Source organism: Chamaea fasciata, unplaced genomic scaffold (genome assembly GCF_029207755.1).
Source record: "Chamaea fasciata isolate MVZ Bird 193981 ecotype frontalis unplaced genomic scaffold, bChaFas1.0.hap1 SCAF_4, whole genome shotgun sequence".
Taxonomy (NCBI): Eukaryota; Metazoa; Chordata; class Aves; order Passeriformes; family Sylviidae; genus Chamaea; species Chamaea fasciata.
The window spans coordinates 4,071,778-4,094,841 of NW_027094089.1; the positions used below are offsets into that span (position 1 = coordinate 4,071,778).

Here is a 23,064-nt window from a genome sequence, read left to right on the forward strand (position 1 = left end):
CTAAGCATTTTTCCAAGGCACCTGCAGAGAATCCTGCAGAAACAAAGGCAATTCCAAGTTTTCAAGCATCCTAGATCTTTCCAAAACCAATGGATGCTAGCCCTTAAATTCTAAACATTTCTAAGCAAGAACAGTTTACATGAAAAAACACTCACTTGCCTACAGTTACTGAGGAAGTTGGTAGCCAGCTCAGGTCTCATGAGTCATAGCTGACTGCATTGCCACAAAATCCTTCCTGCTATACAGCTGTCAAGCCTGAGGTATTCATAAAACAAGCTTCGGAGCTGTATCTGCTTGAAAAATACTAGTTCAGGTGCTTAAGGCAAATCACACAGGAAAAATTAAGTGTTTTTATACACTTTTTAACCTTCAAGAGTACTCCATGTGAGCAAAAAAACCCAAAACCAAACCTTGAATGAAGAAACTTTTGCTTGATGTCTCTCCCTACTCCAAATGGTGTTAAAGGCATTTTGCCCTTTTCTTACAGAGGAAAGTCAGGGTGGTTCATAGCAGATACAATTTAAGACTGCACATTACAATTATTAAAATGTTCTTCTCCCACTATTCTCATTGCAGAACTAGAACTTACCTAAGCTGAAATTATTTTAAATTTTTGAAGGTTTTTGTTATTAAGAAAATTCTGAGCTGGGAACCAGGACACAAGACAAACAATAGAGGCCTACACAAAATGAAAACTACAATTCCTTAAGTCTCAAGCATGAATGTCACTAGCATAAATTCAGCAGAGGCTGCCATCTAGCCTAAGCTAAAACATGAAAACTGGTGTTCCCCTTTTGCTTCTCTTAGTGCAACTCAAAGCGAGTTAAGAGAACTTCACGTTCTTTCTTCTGAGTGGGCATGAGTATGGTGTCAATCAGAAGTTGCTTAACTGAAAATTGAGAAAACAAATTCAAGTTTTGGTAATCAAACTTCATTTTTTCTCTTTAAAAAATAGCCTACACATATGTGCCTTATATCAGAGTACCTAAAGCTATTAAAAATGCTAATACTCAGCTTTTAAGAAACAAAGAAAGCCTTATCAAGTAAAACTGACTTAAGTGCTTTGCATATATTTCATTGATGCAAATGCTGCAATTCATGCCTGCAGACTATTTTTGCATGTAGCATGTGTACAGGGACAAACTACATGGCAATCACTTCTCTTTCACTTGGAATAAAACTTGGTGCATTCTGCCCTTCATTTTATCTGCTGGGGAAATAATGGAACACCACTCTTCAACTCTGATGGCTATCTGCAAGCATCTTCATGTTAATATGCCTGTAAATCTTTTTAAGATAGCAAACCTCACCAGTTTCAACTCAAATACATCTTATAAAAGTCGACATGAAGTTATACCCTGAAAAATGAGATACAAGCCAGGCTACAACTATTCATACACAAAGTTTCCAGCTCAAGAGAGCTGAACACACAACTTTTCCCATGGGAACAGTGTCACTGCCCTACCATGCAAGGTACAATTTATCTACTGGTTAGTTTTTTTACCATCCCTGTGGAATTCAGGAAAAAGCATCTTTTTTTTACTGTTCTTCAATTTCCTGAAGTCCTCCAGTTACAAAGTACCTGAACAAACTACCACTTCCTTCACAAAAAAACCCCGATGTCCAGAGCAGTTACAAACCTACAGATTTGCTTATCTGTTTTCACAGACCACTCAATAGGTTCTGGATCTGGATGAATTTACTCAAATGCCAAAACCACTTTTACCCTCTCAAGTCGTCAACAGGAAATTCAAAAGACCACTCCAGGATAATACGGATAGGACAAGCAAGGGCAGAGGGGCACAAGCAATGATCAGAATAAAATAAATTGCATCTGTAACTTTTGAAACAGACAGAAGTTAAAAAGTGCACTGTATTCACCCACAAGCAAGGAAAACTCACAACAGAAGGCAGCAAACTGCACAAAGGACATGCATGTGATAATTTGGGATGCAAGGGACAACACCAGTATCCTATGTTAGAAAAAGAAAAGGCACAATATATGATGAGCTAGAGAAATAAGATAATAAGCACCTTACAAATTAGTTAACCTGATGGAATAGAAAAAGGGAAAGCAATGCAATGCAGCAGGTAACAACATTAAATACAGTAAACGAAAAAATCACTCCATGATTCTCAGCAAGCAGCATGTATCAAAGCAAGAAAAACAAGAAAACAGTACCTACTTTGACTATGAGAATAAAGGAAAAAAAGAAACAGATACCAGAAAAAAAAAGTTATACGAACATATTCTACATGTACCTACATTGTGAGGCTAACAAAATCCCCAAAACAAAAAGTTTACTTTAAGATCTGTGCCATATGACTGAAGGAATTAGTTCTAAAAGCACACATGAAAACTGTATTTAAGCTCCTATGTAAAACCAGTTTGGAACTGGCAAAGGCTGTGATTAGATAACTAGAAAAAAGCAAATGAAAAATATAGGACAAGTTTGAAAAAGTACACATCTTACAGTAATTTTTTGAAAGCATTTAATTCATGAGAGATCCAAACAGTGAAGAAGTTGTCTCCTGCTTCCAAAATATGTTGAAAGCATGCTAAGTTTTGAAAAAACCTTGAACAGAAAGGTAGTGAAATGAAGTACCACTGACGTGATTTTAAAGTTGCATTCTAGATGGTGAATAATACTTAAAATCATCAATGGAAAAATACCATCAGCTGAATCACAATAGGTGTTTTACAAAATAACATTATGCATGGTTAGGATTTTACCAAACAAGGCCAGTGAAAACATGGTCATTCGTGCCTTATTAAATACTAAATAGTAGTATTTTTCAAGTCGGTGTATTTCTCTCCAGAGTCACTGAAAAACTCCTGGGTCAAGATAATAAAGAGAAAGATCATTTACCTACTGCCATCATGGCCAAACAGATTTGACTTGGAGAAAACTGACTTAATTTATTCCAAAGTAGAGTTGGATGGTGAGAAACAAGAAAGGCAAGAAGGGGATTGGGAATGAGGGCTATGGTCTAACACTTTAATTCTGCCACTCCTTCCTCATGCTTTCAGCCGCTTCAGCAAAGATTGTATCCATCACTGCAGTTCTTCAGGGTAGACCTGTTACAGCATGGGCTCTCTGGAGGCTGCAGCCTCTGTCAAAACATATCCAGCTGCCACGATTGGGTTCTGAACAGGTTGCAGTGTGCTCATCTGGTCTGGTGTGATTGTCTGTGCAGGTTACACCAAAAATGCCCGCACATTGCTCTCCTCTACATGCTGCAGGGGATCTCACTCTGTGACTGAAGCACCTCTTCCTGGCCAGACAGCTGCTTCTCACACTTTTCCTCACTCCTCTTTTTCACACCCTGCTGAGCAGCCCTTTTGCCATCTACTTGTTTCCCTTGAGATGTCACACAGTGGCTGTGGGGCTCAGCTGTGCCTGCACTGTGTTTGCTGCTGAAGTTGACCATGTTCTGTGCAGGACAACCCGGAGTCTCCTCACAGAGGCTGCATGGCAGACCCCAGCCCTATCACGTACAGTCAGGGCAATCATAAAAGCTCATCAGGATCCTTCTGTCACTATGACTTACTTCTGAAGACACTTGGCTTTGGAGCTATAAACATTGAAGCAATTAATTTTGCAAGGATTTCTAAAATATCAGTATCTATCCTGGATCTAAATCTCAGGATGGAACAACTTAAAGACAGCATTACACTTCACTGCTTATAATACATTTTATTAATAATGTACAGAAGTCCCAAAAGACATTACAAGTTCTAATTCCCAATATTTGTGATATTTGCCTCCTGCTGCTCCAAGAAAAGCCAAGTAGATCCACAAATCTAGCAAATTAAGGTCTACCAAGAGTCACAACACAAAATTCTGGTTTCCCTTTCTTAGTTCTAAAATCCAGTCAAAACCTAACAGAAACACTGGACTACAATGTCTTGCCTTTCCTTCTTGTTATTCTTAAGCAATAAGAACTCACTTTTTAGCTACATTGACTACCAGCATTCTTTTTACATTTATTTGTACTGTATTTTTTATGACAGTACAGGAAAACCTTATTACAAACAAGCAAGTAAATAAGACAGTTCTATGCCTACTGAAAGTGATAAACCTTTAGGGGCAAAATATGAGATATCTAACTTCTTGTTCATTAGCACATTAAAAAGAAAACTTTCTCATAATGGCATATTTTCACATGTAGAAAATAAACTTATAAAGAAAATAGGCTTAAAAATATATAAGCCTATTAAATGTTTTTACATTCTTTGCTACTACCCAAATATTCCACTTCAGGTCTTTAGTCAGGATATTTTCAGCTCAAAATGCCTTTAAACATTTATTTTTCTTTTAAATAATGATCTTATCTTTTCAAAACCTAGCTAAACAAGAGGCCAGTGAAAGCAGAAGCATGTAAACAGAATTTAAAATTAGTTTGTCAGCATAGCCTGCAATTTTAAAATTAGCTTGTTTTAATCCATTGCAAAGAAGCTCTCTCATGGGAGAACTGTCCTTTTAAGTCTGGATCAAGTATAGATTGCATGTTACTTAGCACTGAAATCACATTTAAAAATTGAAATTACAGACCTCAGGTGTAAACCAGGTCAATCTGGTTTTCTGCACACTTGCTGAACAGATTCAGGTGCAAAAGTGATCATAAAAAAACAATTTTCATATTTATTTGTGAGGAATAAATCTATCTTACAGGACAGTATCTTACAGGATATGATTTTTTAGATTAGTATTTTATCAAATTATTTCTGTGTTAATGAAGTGGAATTAGTAGGTAGTATCAAGTCATGGTGTGTTTGTTTAAATGTAAACATTCCCCTGACACTTTGATTCTCAAGTGGCTACTGAAAAAAAACAAATTACTTGTAATAGCAAGACCTAGACTGCAACAAATGTGCACTTGAAATGTCAGCTAAACCTTAGTCAGAGACATGGAATGGCACTCTGTTACTAGAAGAAAGAGGGGAAGGTTGAAACAGTTGTAAGACAGCATGCGCCCGCAGCCATCACCTTAAGTGATCTACTAGTGACTACAGACACATGTAAAAGCTCCATGGATTAGTAAATTGGTATTAACAGATTTAGATACACACAGAGAGAAATCAGGATATAACTAATGGGCCTGTCCTATTTAAACGTAGTCTGAAGAGCTAACTACCAGTTATGGAAGTGGAAGCATACATGTTATTGCCTTGGTGAGAACCAAGTCAAAGTGAGTCCCCTGCAGACAAATCCATATGATACTTCTCAGGTTTTCAGTTGGAACAAAATATTTGCATTATCAGGAAGGAAGCTAAGCAATTCTGTATCAACTTTAGAGAATGCAGAAACACTGTCTGAGTCACTTTTTTTAAAGTTTATTTTTACTGGACAGTCAAAAATACAAGCAGGAATCACACTCACACTGCTGCACTCCTAAAATAACTATTTGTAAATTGATTAATTTAGTTGTACCTCACACAACTTACTGCAGTGTGGCACAGGAGACCCAACACTCTCACATGCACCAGTGACAACACAACGTGGATTTCGCAAGAAAATCATGAGTAAATATCCAGAGAAGGTACTCCCCTGAGAGAAAAGTCATGCTTCACAGCCCTACATTGAGCTGAGAGAGAGGAGAACGTTCTGAACTTAGATGCATGGTGACGGGAATGTAAATTCCTGTTCTAGGAAATCAGTGACATTGCTGCTAGAACAGAGGCCTGATGTACCTGCAAAAGCACCACACTAAGACTTAAGATTAGCTTGGTTTGAATCCAAACCTAAGCAACTTAACACAGTACAACTGTATAAGCATTTCTATAAATGCAGTATTAACATTATTAGCAACAGGACTTATGCTAACTATGCAATTCCCAGTCCTGAGCTGATCCCATTAATTTGCTATGAAAACTGACTCTATGAACCTGACCTTGGAACCAGGTGTCTCTTTGTTATTTATACAAAATTTAAGCATGAGATATCAAAGACATTGGAACTATGGACACAGGTGAAAAGCCATGGCCCCAGAACCATGAACAACTCCTTAAGGGTCAAATACTGGTCAGTGAAAACATGCAACCTCCACAGCTGGGAAAGCTGAAAAAGAGAACTTAAGAGCAACACTTGTCCTTAAAAGACAAGAAACTTAAAAAGTTTTAAGAACATATTAGACACCACTTACAATACAACCTCAGTTAAGTACCTGGAGAGCTGGTGTAGTAAATCCTGTTCCAACTAGTCCTCTCAACTTAAGGAATGATGGACCTCAGTTGAGAGGAAAGACAAATCAACCAGATTTAAAAAGTGGTGAAGTTGGCCACACTATTTGTTTGAGTTTACCCTAACTAGAGTTCAACAAGAACATGGGAAAATAGCAGCTAAAGTGTATTTCTGAAGGAGGAGGCGAGAAGATGAACTGGGTGAAGAAGAAAACAGCACTCAAGTAGTCATCTATGACAAACTATTTTGAATGTATGAACAGAAAGGGCAGTTAAGCAAGGAACTTCAGAAAGCACCTAAAACAGAGATGGCCTGCTGCAGCTGCACAGTAGACAAAAAGTATTCTGACTTTCTGACTTAGTATTCTATGAATGCATATCCAAAAGTGAGGTCTGATATTGTACAAATCCTCAACAGAGCTGTTGAAAATGTCATTACCAGCTATCACAAGACACATCAGATAATCACCAGCAAGTTGCCTGGGAGGACTATTGAGCAACACTACAGCCCTGGAGGGGGTGACGTATGAACCAACTGTATTCATCAACAAGAAATTAACTATAAATCAATCTTACGAAAATGCACAGAAATTCAGGTTGAGCAATAAGTGTAAGGATTGCAAGTAGCATAGAAAAACTTGCTGAGCTATAAAATCATAGCTTTAATACCTAAAAACCACTGAAAATTATTTAAAACTGGGTATACATCTGTGAGAAATACTCCACAGCATGAGACCGTTCCAATATACTGCTCCACAGGCATGAATCATGACCCTGAAGTGCATGTCAAATAATGGACAGTGTTAGAATTTAATTATCATAATAAAAAAGTCATGTTGGGGAATTATATTCTCACTGATAATAAGAAGATAGTAATACTGCTGGATTACAGCCCTAATTTCAAGAGTGTGGTAACACATGACTATATTCAAGTACTAAAGACAAACTCTTCAGCAATATTAAGTAATGGTAAAATATTTAGTTAATGTACATTGTAGATATTTTTTTACATCTTAATCATTTTAGAACCTGCATCACAGTACAAAGAACAGCCTCACTGAGCTGATCTGGATGTGTATTTTTTTATTTCTGGCTTAATTTCTCCAATACACACTACAGAAGAAACCATCCATTTCTCCACCAAACCAAATAATTGTTTTTTGCTTGACAAGGATATAAGCACTTTATAGAACTTCAATATATACACACATTTTCACTTCACATCAAGCCATCAATGGCTGGTTCAGATAACTCAGAGGCATACACAAATTTGCACAGAGTATGTGAATAACAAAACTAATTGTCCAGAAGAATCCTGGATTTCAGGCAACTTCCACAGGCCACACCAGCAGCAGCTCATTGTCATTACCTCCTAGGCATTTGCTCCCTTTCCCTTTTTGTCTACCCTGTTGCTCTTTGGCATTTTCCTCTCCAGAATAAAATCACCTCAGGCCTTTCACATATGAGTAAGTACTCCTAACCACATTTGCCTCTATTTGGAATATCCATCTCCCATTTCGCCAAAATCTCCCACCAGTCTAGATTTAACTACTTGATTGAGACACACACCAAAGCCTAACAGTACTAATTGCCACATGTCCTAAATAAAGCCCAACCTAGTTAGGGCTTGTATTATGTCTTAGTTTACTCAGGTCATTTTCTTAGTAGCAACTAAGGCTGAGAAGGCACTTTATCAAATTATAGAAAATTAATTATTCAATTAAATGCCCATCACATCATGCTATACCAGATTGTTTTCTAGCCTCAGACAGCTGGAAACAATATTTTCCCAAGCAATTAGCAATTATTTCAAATTTACTGCTAGTGTTTCTGCCCAGGGCATGGATTTATGGCTTAGCTTTTTAAATAAAAACTTCCACAAACTAAAACCTATCAGTTCCCATTCAATTTAACTAGCAACAAACTCAAGCACATGTAACAGTAGGTACAAACTGCAATTACAGCATTCTTTTATCATAAGCAGGTATGTTAGCAAGATCAAATTTTGACACAGTAGCTAGAAAAAAAGTAAATCCAAACTTTATTTCTTCTATACCACTTCTATACACTACCACACCGAGTCCAAAATACTGTTAGATTTCACACTGTATAAAGTGTAATCAATATACTGCTAATGTCAAGATGAATTTTTGAAAGTCTGTTTTGCAAGACATGATTCTTCATGCCTCTAAGAACATCTCTCTAGCACTGACCAATCTCCTTCAATTAAAAATGCACATCTTTATTATAAAACTTAAAAATTTGCAGGGTTTGAAATTGCTGTGAAAAAAACTCATAGGAAGGAAGGTTTTGCATGTGTTTTAATTGATGAATGCATGAAGCATTTTCTGTTAACTTGCCAATCTATTTTTAAAAATGTCAATCTGTACTTCCTCTCACAAGTGCCCAATTATTAATGTTGGTCAGCATCACTCTATATTTAAAACAGAAATACTACTAGAGTGTGGAAAGGCAGCTGTTCAACTAACCATATCTTTAAAAAGTGGAGTAAGCTTTTTATTTTTAGTGGTTGATTACTGGATACAAACATATCAGTCTCTCTTCAGACTATATATAAGGAAATGAGAAATTTAAAATTGAAAACTGCCGGTTTGGCTCTTTCATGTACAGTGTTCTTGTTTTTTTTGTAAACTGAAAGTAACATGTTTACATCTGTCCTAATTTATAAAATGAATATTTATTAAGTTCTTTACAACAACAATTTATTACTACTTAGGGAGGGAAAAAAGCTAAGACAATTAACTAAGCTGTCCCTTAAACAGACTTCCATTTTCTATCTTCTTGCTTTTCTTAAGCTTCAGATATTCACAATAGATATTCAACCCCCACATCTTTTAGAAGTTCATTCTAAAGCTAAATGGCTGGGTTGCAATTTCTATATTAATATAAAATGTCATTACTGCCTTCATTAAGCAACTGTGCTTTCCAATTCCTGTATTTGGAAGAAAAAGCCCCAACAAACAAGTTTACTTGAAAGTATCTCCACCATGCAAACTGAATTGATTGCTCAGTCCTAGTTCAGGCATTTCCACAGAGCTGTCTAATTGTCTATTTACAACACAACAAAAACAAAGTACTCCAAAAACCCCAGACTAGAAACCAATAGCAAGTTTCTGTCACAGTACAGCTAGTCTGTAGCTAAACAGACAAATCTGGCTATAGTAAGAAACCAAATTTGGCTTTCCTAGTTCAACAAACAAGTCCCTCAGTGAACAATCACAGGGTAGATTTAAACTCAAACAGAGATCTCAACCAGTCCCTTCCAACCCTAAATTCAGGTGTATCATTGGCCAGGGAGCTGGGGGGTGTTAAGACCCAGATCAATTAGGTGTCTAGATCTGGGAGTTCTAAATTTCCTGTATAAGAAGGTTCCAAACAATAGAACAGGCTGTTTGTCCTATGATCTAGAGGACCCAAGTCATAATTTCTGTCTCCATCCCAGGATCACACATAAGACGTGGTGCCCCTGTGTGAGGACCACAGCCTCACAGTCTTTCTGCGAGCAGAGAGAACGGAGACAACAGCCCATCAGGCTGTATAAAGGTATGGTAGAGTGAAGAGCTGACCAAAACGGCACGAAGAACAACCAGAGCGTATGAGAAGAGCCGCCAAAGCAGCAAAATACTGGAAATAAACAGAGGACAGTACACGCAGAGCCTGTCCAAACCAGCCAAAAATGCAGAAAAAACCAGAGCGTGCAGGGAGGGCCGCCAAACCAGCAGCAAAAAGCTGCAATAATACAGCAAGGAGAGCTGCTTGCAGTGGAAAGCCACCAAAAATTCAGATTCCCCTTTATAAATACCCCTTATAAACAGAAAACGGTGCCGAAGTAATGAGAGGATGTTTTCACTGGAAGAAAATCCCATCATCAAGGTATGGATTCTCCTTTTACCTGAAAGGTGAGTAAAGTATATGCAGCCGGCATTGCTAGCCCTGCTGGCGTGGTCTGGGAACCGCAGACTGAACATTAGAAAGGCCTGTAAAATTGTTTCAGACTTGCTGGTGCAGCTGGAAGCCAAGTGGGATGTAGAGATGGCAGTAAAATGCTGCGGACACCACCTGCTGAAACGCCCACCAAGGACACGGAGCAGGGCAGAGTGGCAGGTGAAAAATTGAGAGGGGGAACAGCCACTATTTGCCAGAGCTCCGTCGCTGCTGCTGGGTATATCCTTGGAATGCCCAGGTCCGCCCATGCCCCAGCTACAGGGGCTATCTTTGGGCTCTGTGCCCCGTAACACGCCACAGAGACAGCCCGCCAAAAAAACCCCAACATGGCACACGCTTCAGACGCGGGTCACCCAAGATGGCAGAGAGCACGTGGCACCGGAGTCACTCATCCAAAATGGCAGAGCGCAGGAGGCAGCCCTCAGGGAGAGAGATGCCATGCCAAGCACGCAAAAGCAGCAGCTGGAGTCGCCCTCGCTGTGGCATTCAAGACTTCCCCTGGTGTGCCCACCAAAAACCAAAGGAAACGGTGCCATGTCACCAGAGGCCAGAAGAGAAGCTGGCAGCCCTGCCACCAGAGCTGTCCCGGCGCTGCACTCACCCGTGCACATGTGGAGCCACCAGTGCCTGGGGCCACAGGCTGCCACATGCAACTGCATCCACAGTTGGGACTCCAGAAACTGGGAAAAACCGAGGCAGCCAGTACCCCAGCCAGCGCCCGAGAGACTGGGTGGCCCAGCCAGCACAGGTGGTGCCTGGGACCACGGGACATGGCATCGTCCTGGCTGCAAGCGGACCCAGATTCCAGCAGAGCGAAGCGGAACCACCCACCACCACCGACAAATCCTGTTGCCTGGCAACCACAACAGCAATGATACCGACCCCTTCTGCACAGCCAGCGAGAGCCTGTACGTCTGCTGGGACTAGGGGAGGAGAACCAAAAGATGGCCCCCAATTCCCCCAGTTTGGTTAACCTTGAGGGAAGCCCCAACAGCCTCATGGGAGACCCTGCACCACAATGTGCCATGTGCCATTGGCTGGAGCTAGGACGGGCCCTTTCCAGCAATGCATCCCCTCCCCATATGCCTTCTGTGGAGGTGCAGCAGTAGGGAAGGAGTGTGCAGATCTGCAAAAATCCAGTGCCATGACAGCAGCAGAGAGCCCACCATATCTAAAAGACACCACATGATGCTCTGAGCCAACCCCAACTGTGCCAAAAGCCACTGCACCAAAAAGGTGGTCCCAGGACACCAGCCCCTATGATGGGATTGAGCATCAGGGCATGGGCAAAGCCCCTTCAGGGAGCCCAGCAAGCAGAAAGCGGCAGCAAAGGCAGCGGGGGGAGGCATGTGGGGCCGTGGTGCCATGGGGGCAGTCGCGATTGGGCTGCCCCCAAAAAAATGGCCACATGGCACAGCCACCACGCAGCAGCGAAGGGCAGGCCACCCTCTCAGCAAGCCTAGTGGGACATCAATAACTCCCTGCATGTGGGCAGTAAAAAAACAAACCAAAGAACAGCACTGGCCAAGGAAATGGTGACAAAGGCAGCTCTGAGTTCCTACCCCACACTCACTGCAGCGTTTGCCTGGTAATGTGCAGCCGCCCTCCAGTACAGGAGCAAAGCCCCACAGGGCACCCTCCTGCCACTGCTTTGACTCTGCCAAGGCTCTCATACCCTAAAAACTCTAATAAGCCAATACTAAATAGAAGAAAAGATCGGGCTAGTTTAATAGCCCCATCCTCAAGGGGGAGAACTGCAGCATTTGCAAAAGTTGAAACTGATTCATATGACGTATTTTTGTTAGCTAGTTCTTTTGCAGTTAAGTGTGAAGGTGTCACACCAATGTTACGAATATAGGGAACAGTTCGCCAAATATGTCCTAATGTTTATAGTACAATACTTAGTGATTTTGATTTTGTGCATTCTGCAGGCATCATGCTTGCCCCATCAACCTGAAAAACAAAACCCACTGTTTCAAATTTAAATTATCAAATGCTGTCAAGAGTGTTTGCAGCTACAAGCTAAACTTGTAGTTTCCTACAGCTGATTTGTAGAAATTTTCTACCTTTACTATTCAAATAGCAATTCCTACATGATTTAAGGAGTCAGTGCTGATATTATGCTTATGTTAATCACTATCCCAAGCCCTGAATTTAAGATTGCCTTTTATAAACAGAGGCTCCTGTAATAATTCTAATTAGTGAGATACCCTTTCAAGTAGAAATAAACTGTACTTCTATTTCAAGGTGCTCTTTCTAGAAAACGACTTTCACCTTACGTTTTCCCTAACATAAAAAGATTACCACTAGTATGAGAAACCTAACCATAACCACCTTTCATATTAAAATACTAATTGTACATTCCTTTTATTTTTAAAACATATAATTTCAAAATTCTTATTTTTAAACTAAAATATAACCATGACTTCTAATGTTGAGTTTTTACAATTAAATACACAGATGTTAATCATAGAACTAAAGTAATTGCAGATTATAAAAAAGCTAAAAAACATATATAAGAAGGTATTTAACGTACTGATACACTAATATAACATACTAATTATTCACACTGATACATGCAATATATTCATACAATATTAGTGGTAATATTCACCTAGACTTCATCACCTAAAAGAGACTTTCTTGCTAAGATACAAAGGTGATACCTCTATTCCAACCACATTACTAATATTTCCCAGTTATGGACCTTCTATAAACAATTAGCCTGTGTTGCAGAGATATTACCCTTTGTTATAAATTTAGTCTACCAGGACAGTATAGAGACTTAGCAACATTTAGTGAGTGAAATCCCAAGGTTATAAGGAAAATGCACATACAGCTTTCACTGCTTCATGGAGTTTTCTTTAACTTGTTAACTTTATTCCAAAGGTATTTTAGACAGCAAGATTAGCAGTGACATTTTGCATTTCATTTAAATAATGCTTCTTAGTTTCTTTTGAGATTAGCCTATGACTAGCACCCAAGGATCACAACCAAGAGAAGAATCTTTCACAAGAGAAATTTGAAAGCTCTAAATATACACCTTAAACTATCTATAAAACCCTTAGAATGACAATTTACTTATGACTTTACTCGAAAACCGGGAGAATCAAATGTTTAAAAGACATTATTAATACAAGGACGATTCATTTTTAATCATATACAAAGATATGACCTGTTAAACCTAACTAAGACAAAGAGACGTTTCTTTGGATAGTTCTGAATTGGTTTGTTTGTAACAAAAATGTAAATAATACTTTCAAAGGAGTTGTATACATATGTATATAGTTATAACTATCTATAAACTTCCTATATCATCACTGATTATTCAGCCAAGGATAGATAACAAAATCAGCACTTCTATGAATTATTACTAAAAGATTCATTTTAGAGATATGATAGAGAAGTTCCACCCAGTCTAGGTCTTAGCCCTAGCCAGGCTATGGCCTTAAGTGGCAGACAAAGTGTCAAACCCAGGTGTTTCTGTTCTAAAAATGAAAGCAAGTCACTTCGACTAGCCGATTCGGCTTTGCAAAAGCAGAAGCTTTTCCTTTGAGATAAACATAAAGGCTTCATCCAGAAAAGGCTTTCCAATACCTGATTGTGAAAAGGAGGTCCCTCAGCAATAGCAGACACTGGGTGACAGTAAAGCATATAGGCAGTTATAAGTTTCACCTTGTTGATTTCATTCAAAAGTGCATGTTTTTTCCTATTATAGTTGTTAAAACAAAGAAAGGGCAGAAGTGTAGGGTGGATGTACACCCCCCTCAAAGGTCTTGGGTGCTCTCATATTTTTCTCATGTTTTTAAATCAATTCACAACATAACCTAGCAAGATGACAGCTTGTTGGAAGCAGAAGATTGTCAATTGTAAGAGAATTTACCCGTCACCCCACCTGAACCCCAAAACTCAAATATTTAGAAAACATCAGTGGTAAAAAATTAAATTTGATTATTTTTAATTAAAATGGTTTTGAGTTAAATGTTTATGATTTGTAGTGTTAAGTTGTAAAATTGTAACTCCATCTTAAAAACTTCTATTTCTGACTACCCTTTTAGCAGCTCCTGAATGTGAATGTCACAACCCCAATGATACATGAGATATCTGTGTCATCATGTTGTCTTTGTCATCCTAACTGCAAGGCTCCTGCAGGAGATAACAAAGAACGCTTTTACATTTCTTAATATAACCAGAAGGGTGAATTGTCACAGCATAGCTAGTCTGTAGCCAAACAGATAAATCTGGCTATAACAAGAAACCAAATTTGGCTTTCCTAGTTTGACAAACAAGTCCCTTGGTGAACAACCGTAAGATAGATTTAAACTCAACCAATCCCTTCCAACCTTAAATGCAGATGTATCATTGGCCAGGGAGCTGGGTGGTGTTAAGAGCCAGACCAATCAGTTGTCTAGATCTGGGAGTTTTAAATTTCCTGTATAAGGAGGTTCCAAACAATAAAACACGCTGTTTGTCTTATGATCAGGAGGACCTGAGTCATAATTTCTGCCTCCATCCTAAGTTCACCTCTAAGGAGTTTCCATAAAAGCTGTGATATGCATATACATTGTTGCAGTATAACAACCAAAGCCAAGGAAAACCATAGTATCACAGTTATTGCATTTTGTTTAAGCAACTAAAACCAAAAAGTTTTTCTACATCAATAGTACACACAGGAAAGGAATACCAATCACTGGATTAAACCATCACGACAAATATAAATTCCATCAGCAGTTTTAAGTTGGAACATAAGCTTCTGGAACTCCTCCTCTGTAGGTAGTCACCTCTAGGGACAAAAAATACAAAGTTCACACACAGCGGAACTTAAGCAATCTTAAAATAATTACATTTCTCTAAATATTTTTCAAGATCCTCCATAGAGGTCCATGCAGAAGAGCTACTCCAACCAGGCAAAACCCCTAGAATTCATCAGATAAACACTTTGTTATTAAGGATTCTATAAAGAGATTTGAGAATCTACTAATATAAATTTCTACCACGATTAAATTAGTGTTGGCCTTCCTCTCAGATTGCCTGAAGTGGGGGTACAGCATACCATGTTATTCTTGATTTATCATGCTGTGACTACACGAATTAGTGCAAGTCACTCTGTACAACAGTGGTGATGGCACTATAACAGACACAGCAATCAAAGCAAAGACAGTACAAGTTTATGGATCTGGTTGCCTAAAAGCTGGACTTCCAGATCTACAGGGCACTTTCTTTATGTTCTTTAAATAACAAACTGTAGACCTTCCAACTCCAAAACCATGCCCCAGGGATCCAGACTTACAGGACTGCCATGAACATCCATTCTTAACCCTGTGCACAGGATTTCCCACTGGAAGTTTGACTTCAAGAATGAAAGAACTACAAAGTTTTAAAATAAAGAAGGGTATCCTTAATAAAGACCAACTGGCACTGACTACCATCAACAGCAGTAATTTAGTATGACCAGGCTAGATTAATATAACAAAACTTAAGTTTGTCCATATATGAACTCTTTATAATATGCAAAATTTAATCTCATCCACTGATCGCCCAGCCGAACTCCCATCTTCAGTTTCAGCCTCCACCCTGTTATAAACCAATTAAACACCTTTGAGGTGTTTTGGCTTATGTGGATAAAAGCAAGCCAGTTAGCATCATATATTGACTTTCATCATCCTTCCCCAAACTTAGTTCATATGGCCAGTTGTATGTTCATGTGGCCATTACTTGATGTAATCCAGTGAGGATACAATAAATACTCATCCTTTGTTCTTCTGTTCCAGAGAAATCAGCCCTTTTCAGTACCAGTAGTCCAATCAGATCCCATATTTTTCATTCAGTGAAAGGTCACTGTCACACGGCCATACCTGTTCCGGATGTATGACAGTATAATTCTGAACTTGAAATACACAAAAAAGCTATGCTAATAAGCATGAATTTAACTAGTATTCTTTCATCAAATAAAGCGAGGAGATGAGTGTCTTACAAAATATCCCTGTAAAATTATCTGTCAATCCCTACCCCATGAAACACAAATGACAAAACAGGAGCGGAAGCAACTCTAGGTTTCTACATACAACATTTATATCTCAATACTACAACTTATAATTAGACTCATCTTCATTGCTGAAAGTATAGTAAGACTACTCAGTGACAGCAACTTCCCAAATTTATGCTTATATATTAACAAAATGTGGTCACTCTATAATAACAGTAGAATTAATTATGTACAGAAAATCATTACACTCCCCATGAAATTCAAACGTGCATACCTAATTCAAGGGCCTAAAAGAAAGCTTTACAAAAATCCAGCCACCCTTTCCTACACAAGAACACTACAGTCATGAACACCATCTCATACTATAGAAAACTTTACTGAAATACAGGTTAAAATACAAGTAGTTAATACATCTGACTCTGGATCAGCAAGATCCAGGGAAACTGAACTTACAGTACAGTAAGATTCTTGAAAAGATTCCTACAGTATTCAAGATTCTTGAAAAATAAAGATTAAGATCTCAGCTGCATCAAATGAGTGCAACTGAACATTAAGCCAGTAAAAAAGCTGACATCCCCATCTTACCAAATTAATTACAAATCATTCAATAAACAAAAGTTCCATTGACAGGTAGTTTTCACACAATATCATTTCAACACTTATTCTACCAGCTGCTGGTGTTTTCCTATGCATTTAAATACATGTTCAAAAGCTTATAATTACTGAAGAAATTACAGGGACACAGAAGTAAAGATCAACTATGTACCTCAAGAAGAGTATCTTAAATATTTATCTTTGAGCACAATCAATTTTAGATTGAAAACTTAAGTTAAAAAAATACAGTATGCAATTTGCTACTAAACAACTATCAAAGCAGAAGCATAGATGGTAAAACTCTGGCTTAAAAGTATCACCTCTGAAAAACAACGAGTTTCAAAAGTATATTTCAAGACAGTTTCAAAAGTATATTTCTATATCCTAGAGACACAAAATGATCCAAGAGGATTCCTCAACTTCTAAAATTTCTACAACAATAATTTTAATTGCAGCTAGATATAACTAACGGGAACTTACTAGCTCTCAGGGATACCATCTATCAACTGAACTGTCAAATGCCATTCACAAAGCATGAGCCTGAACAAAAATGGAACTCAGACATCAGATTAAACTTTAGAACTGTGGATGCTTCTAATTCTTTTTTCATGTATTCCAGAAGTTCATCTTAAAAACAGATACATCAATTCAACTCCAAGTTACCAGATCTAACAAGTGTCAGAGAGAAAAAGTTACCTGTAAGAAGTCACAGTGTTACATACACCCTGGTCTGAAGATATGCTCTCCAGCTTCCCTTTGTAAACTGCAATCTACCAAAGCATTCCAGCAGGAATGGCAGCACCATAACCTCACCCCACCACCACCACTGGAAGGAATTGAGGCTGCTGAGATGTGCTGTACACCAGGCCTGCAGATGCCCTTTGGCTACATCCTTGCCAGCACCCTCCTGATTCTGCCTGGCTGGCATGCTAAGCTCTCTCTTCTTGAGACATTTCTGAAGTTCTGAACACAGGTTCAACAGATTGCCACAGATACACCTCAGTGAGAACTCCTAGAGACTGTTGTGTACAATAAATTCCTGATTAAGTCGCATCTTGAAGAAGTTTTAGAAGTGCAAACAGTTTAAAAAAAACAGTTTAAATACATTGCACGATCTGTTTAAATTTTTAGATATCTACAATACTTGCCAGACGTCTAAATGTAAAAATTTCCTTTTCTTCACAAGTTTTTCCCCAAAATACATCCAGTTGATGTAATCGATCCAGTCTTTTTTTTTTTTTTTTCAAACCAAGAGGTGTTTAATAAAATTCTATTTGTAGGCCGATTATTAATAAGGAAGAATAGTTCTCATTCGTCATCCTTGAGACAGCTTGAAAAAATTCCACATATTTGGTGGAATAGGAACATACATGCTAAGATTTAACACTACCACTTTAGGAATTTGTGTGCTACGTGAAAGTCTGGCTATTTTTACTCTAAAACACATAACTGGACAGACAATTTAATGGCATTGCAGAAAGACTACAGCATACTTTTTGACAACCATTAGTCATAATATGCACTGTTATTCTGAAAGCCAAAAAAGCAGATTTTTTTTCTTTATCTTCTAAGGCCATTTCATCTTTTTAAGATTTCAGGGAGTCATAAAGGTTGGGAAAAAACTCTAATGTTATCAAGTCCAACCATCAACCCAGCACCACCACCATCAAATCATGCCATCAAGTGCCATATCCATGCTTTTTTTACACTTCCAGGGATTGGAACTCCACCTCTGCCCTGGGCATCCTGTTTCAATGTTTTACAGCCCGTTCTGCGAAGCCTTTTACTGTGTAATCGAAACCTCCCCTGAGACTACCTGAGGGTATTTACTCTGATCCTTCCACTTCTTATCTGGAAGAAGAGACTGAAATACAACTTGCTACAACCTCCTTTCAGATAGTTGTAGAGGGCAGTAAGGTCCCCCCTTAGCCTCCTCTTCTCCAGGTTAAGCAACCCCAGCCCCATCAGCCACTCCTCATAACACTTACTCATTTATATATAGGCTCTTTATGCTTACCAGTCTATTCCAGACCTTCTTTCACCATTTGACAAAAACAGCAACACACTAACTTGTACAGAGAAAAAAAAAGCACAGAGAAGAAGGTTTTTGTTTGGAAACCTACAAAGCTGTGTTCAGAAAGTCACAGATCACAGTCAAAGAACCACTACCCTCTTTCTAGAGCAAAGACTGTGTAGGATGGTACCTCCTCTGGGAAACTGGTCTGGGGTCTTAAACTGACCCGCAGAAAAAACTTCGCTGCCTTTAGAGTAGACACACACAAAACCCGCACACAAAACCCTCTAATATAAAAAAATGGAAAGTTGTTAGTCAAAGCCACAAATTAAAAGCTTTTTTTTTTTATTACAAGTTCCTTGCTCTGCTCCGCAGTGTTTCATGATGCCAGTGTCATAAGTAGGTGACTTAAAAAATTTGCCATACCCTTGTTTGCTTCCACCAGATACAAATATATGACACCTCAAGTCATGAATGATGGCAATAATAAAATTGTACTTACTGTAATTTCAGCCTTGCTCAGACAGATAGAACCTCTGCAGCCATACTCTGTTTCATCTTCAGACTTGTAATAACTGAGGGTGTTGCTTTTCAGAACTACCCATCGATCCTGCCACCCATGAATGTAGTTGGTCCACTGCAAAAAAAAAATTCCAGAGATCAGCCAATGGAAAGACAACAATAAAAGAAGAATGATGGATATTTTCTACGCTTTTGAGCACCCGAAGAAAAAGGCAACTTATTTTTACACGTTCTTCCAAATGAGAACTTTTTTTCTGCTCAGAGTTCCTAGAAGAATTTTACCAACTCCTAAAGCAACAAAAAAGCAATTCTTTTGAAGGACCAATAGGACAAGAGACGTCTGGACTTCAACTGCACTGCCAAGGCCAGTTACAATAAAGGCAATGAATGTACTGAAAACACAAATTGAAGAAAACAGGGGAGAGGAAAAAAATCAAACATTAATGACCAAAGTGAGTTAATTTAATATCTAAAGCTAGGCTGAAAGACTTGAGCGGAACATAGAATAATTCATTTTACATAAAATATGATATAAAGTTCTCTTCATATAAATACAAACATGCCATTATCCCACAGCACAGTAAATAACTACTGTAGTGCTTAGAGGACTCAGTGCATTATTAATTTAATATTGTCCATAGACACTGCTTTAATTCTAACTACCTTCACTAAGAAGATACTTGGTTATCAGCAGACATCCAATCATGTTTTTGCCATTCAGATTTTTCCAGGGACTTCACATTCACACACTGAATAAAACCAATATTCTGGGAACAAATTCTGGGTTAATTCTAGAGAGATCTAGTAAGAAGTGACCAAAAGTTCTGATTACAATTCCTATATTTGCAACATCTTTCTGACTGCATTTTTTAGAATCATATGAACTTCATACAATCATTTGACACTGACAGAAAAACAGGACTGTCCCGTAATTCTGACAATACACTGATACTTATTAATCAATCAGGGTGCAAATTTATAAATTTGATAAAAAATAGAAACAAAAGCATTGCAATCAATCTTATCATGCAAGCATTTCTTTCATTTTGACAAATGTTCTTTGATGAAAAAGTCTGGTTAACATTTAAATCTGTCCATCATTCACCATTTTGTATCTAAAAAAGTGAGGGGGAAAGTCAGCTAACAGTCCTGTTCCCACTTCATACTACACACATTAGTTAACACATATTCCATAATTACATGGCAACTCTAGTAATAAGATAAGGAGGTCTAAGGAAAAAAAATAATAGCCGAGAAATTCTTAACAATTTTCAAATGTAGGGAAGACCTTGATTGGCTCTTAAAATATAAAGCCCTTTTTCATCTCTTAATTGCTAATACAGCATTTCTTAAAGAAAGCTTCAAGTGTTCTTAGTGCATGAAGAGGTAGCACAAGCAGTCATAAAGGTGTATTATTTCCTGCCTTCCTCTTTTCCTGTCTCTCATGTTCCCAACTCCTCCCAGGATGTGAAAGGCAGAGTCCAAAGTTATCCTGGGGGGAAAAAAAAAGTAAGGAAAAGGACCTTTCCTTCTCTGAAAAAGTTAACAGAAACATATACAGCAGTGAATCTTGCATCTGCTGTTGCAATCAAAGCCTGCTGTTGCAATCCAAATGTGCCACGAATTAAGAGACTCCTTTAAGTACACTTGGGTAGGCACAAGGTTTTGGGAGAGAAAAGACCAGTGTTTTCCCAAGCATCTAGATTCTCGTGCTTCCTGAAAGCCTCTTCCACTTAAGTTCTCTCTTTGTATCCACCTTAAAATCACTAGCAGGAAATACAATGGAAAAAAAAGTATAGAGTTTCAAAACATTTCAAAAGACCAGCAGGATATACTTCTAACAAGTTTCTCTTACCGAATTACTCCATTTCCTTCACAGCATTTCTTTTTACTGAAGGGCAGAACTACTGAAACTACTATGCACACAGTGAACTGCAGCCTACTTCTATGATTTTAGAACTTTAACTATACATAGTAAGTTATTAAAAATAGACTATTTCCTTGGTAGAAAGTTCAGTATGCTACCATTCCATTTTAATTAGTTTATCTCAATAGTTACTGAGGTATCAACTAACAAAAGGTAACCCTACCCCTCAAACATATTCATTGTGACAGGTTTCACCATACTTGACTATTCAGATTAAATTCCGGGTTCTCATGGGAAAGACTACATGGGATTATGCCACACTCATCATAATCATCCAGAAGAGTAAAAATTATTCATATACCTCAGCTAGAATGTCTGAGGCTTCACCTGCTACAACACCGAGAAAGAGCACCTGGACTTTGTATTTAATCTGCTAACATAAAAATTAATTACATCCTACAAATTACTTCCCATCTTACGATGGAAGCATCTTACCCAAGGAAAACTCTGCTGCGAAAATAACGCAAACAAAACAGCAAAAATACACCAAACAAAAGTCTCTTATTGCAACTGCTCTAACACCACCTCACATCCATCCCATCCACTTCTTCCTCCATCCACTATTAGATAAGATTTTACAAACGAAAGCAGAGATCTTTCTCTTTTTCTAACCACTCCTCTTATCTCTGGGGTTAGAAACATTTTCAGGCTGGCAGGGGTTCAGAGAGTCCCTAACAACAGCGTGAACTCAGTTATGGCTATTTTCTACGCATCCAAGGCAGTGTAAGAGCTCTATATCCCGTGCCTCTTACGCTGGCTTGTGCCTAGCCTTATCGCGTAGGACAGGAAAAGAAATTCAAAACACAGTGCTTTTATCTTACAGATATTTCAACGTTATTCTGAATTTGCCTTCTGTAATTAAAAAAAAAACTGCATAAAAACGAAGTAATTCAACATTCTACCCCAAAGCACTTCTGAAAATAAAATTTCCCAGTATAAACCGACAACATGCTCGGAAGTCACCTTATTTTCAGCGACAAAAGAAGAAAATAACCACGGTTATTTTTAAAAGGGGGAAACAAGCCACATAGCCATTTTCCTTTTCCGCTCCTCCCGTTATCTCTCGCCGCAGGAGTATTTCATTGCCCTGCCTTGATACTTGCACTCCAAGCCGTGCCCGCTCCTGGGGAAGGCACCACCGGCTGCGGGAGCCTCCGGGAGCTCCCGGGCAGACGCGGCACCCAGGCCCGGCGCCGCTCCGGCCGGAGCCCGAGCCGCAGGGGTGACGCCCTCCCGGCGCGGCTGCCGGAGCCCCGCGGCCGGCGGGCTCGGCGGGGACCGCGGCTCTACCGGGGGAAAGGCTCCCCGCGGCCGCGGGGGAAGCGGGGCTGAGGGAGGGGGCGCCCGGCAACGCCGCGGCTCTGCCTGGCAGCGGCTCCGCCGTCAGGTGGCGGTGCCCCGGCCGTGCCAGCGCCGCCCGCGGAGCCGCCGGGCCCCCCCGCCACCGGGCCCCTCGGCCCGAGCCCCCGGGGCTGACAGCGGAGAGGGTGGGGGCGGCAGGGCGCAGGAACGGGGCAGAGGCGGCTTACCTTGCTGAGCACCCCGCAGAGCTCAACAGGCAGTCCGAGCTCGGTCTCGGGGTCCTCCTCGGAGCCGGAGGAATTCCAGCTCTGGTTGTCCGACATGGAGACCGAAGCCGCAGCCACCGCCGAGCTGGGAAAGAGCCGGAGCGGCCCCCGCCCACAGCCGCCTTCTTCTGCCGACGGGACCGGAGCGCCGGGTTCTACTCGAGCGGGTGCCGCCACCGAGCGCCGCCCGCCCCTGCCAGCGACCGGCCGGCGACCAGGCTCGCAGCCTCGGGCTCCCCTCGCCGCGGCCCCGCAGACCCCGCCCGCGGCCAGAGCCACAACAGCGGGACAGGCAGGGAAGGC

General features: G+C 39.8%; 1 protein-coding gene across 2 annotated transcripts in view; it reads right to left on the reverse strand.

The window, feature by feature from the left end:
• CERT1 (ceramide transporter 1) overlaps nt 1–23,000 on the reverse strand; it is an 83,867-nt gene extending 60,867 nt beyond the window's left edge. For both annotated transcript variants that reach the window (XM_066180750.1, XM_066180749.1), the window contains exons 1-2: nt 22,723–23,000; nt 19,247–19,381 (exon numbers count right to left, since the gene is read on the reverse strand). In XM_066180750.1, coding sequence (XP_066036847.1) covers nt 19,247–19,381; nt 22,723–22,818 — 231 coding nt within the window. In that variant the 5' untranslated portion in view covers nt 22,819–23,000. The remainder of the gene's footprint in view (nt 1–19,246; nt 19,382–22,722) is intronic.
• Between the last annotated feature and the right edge of the window lie 64 nt (nt 23,001–23,064).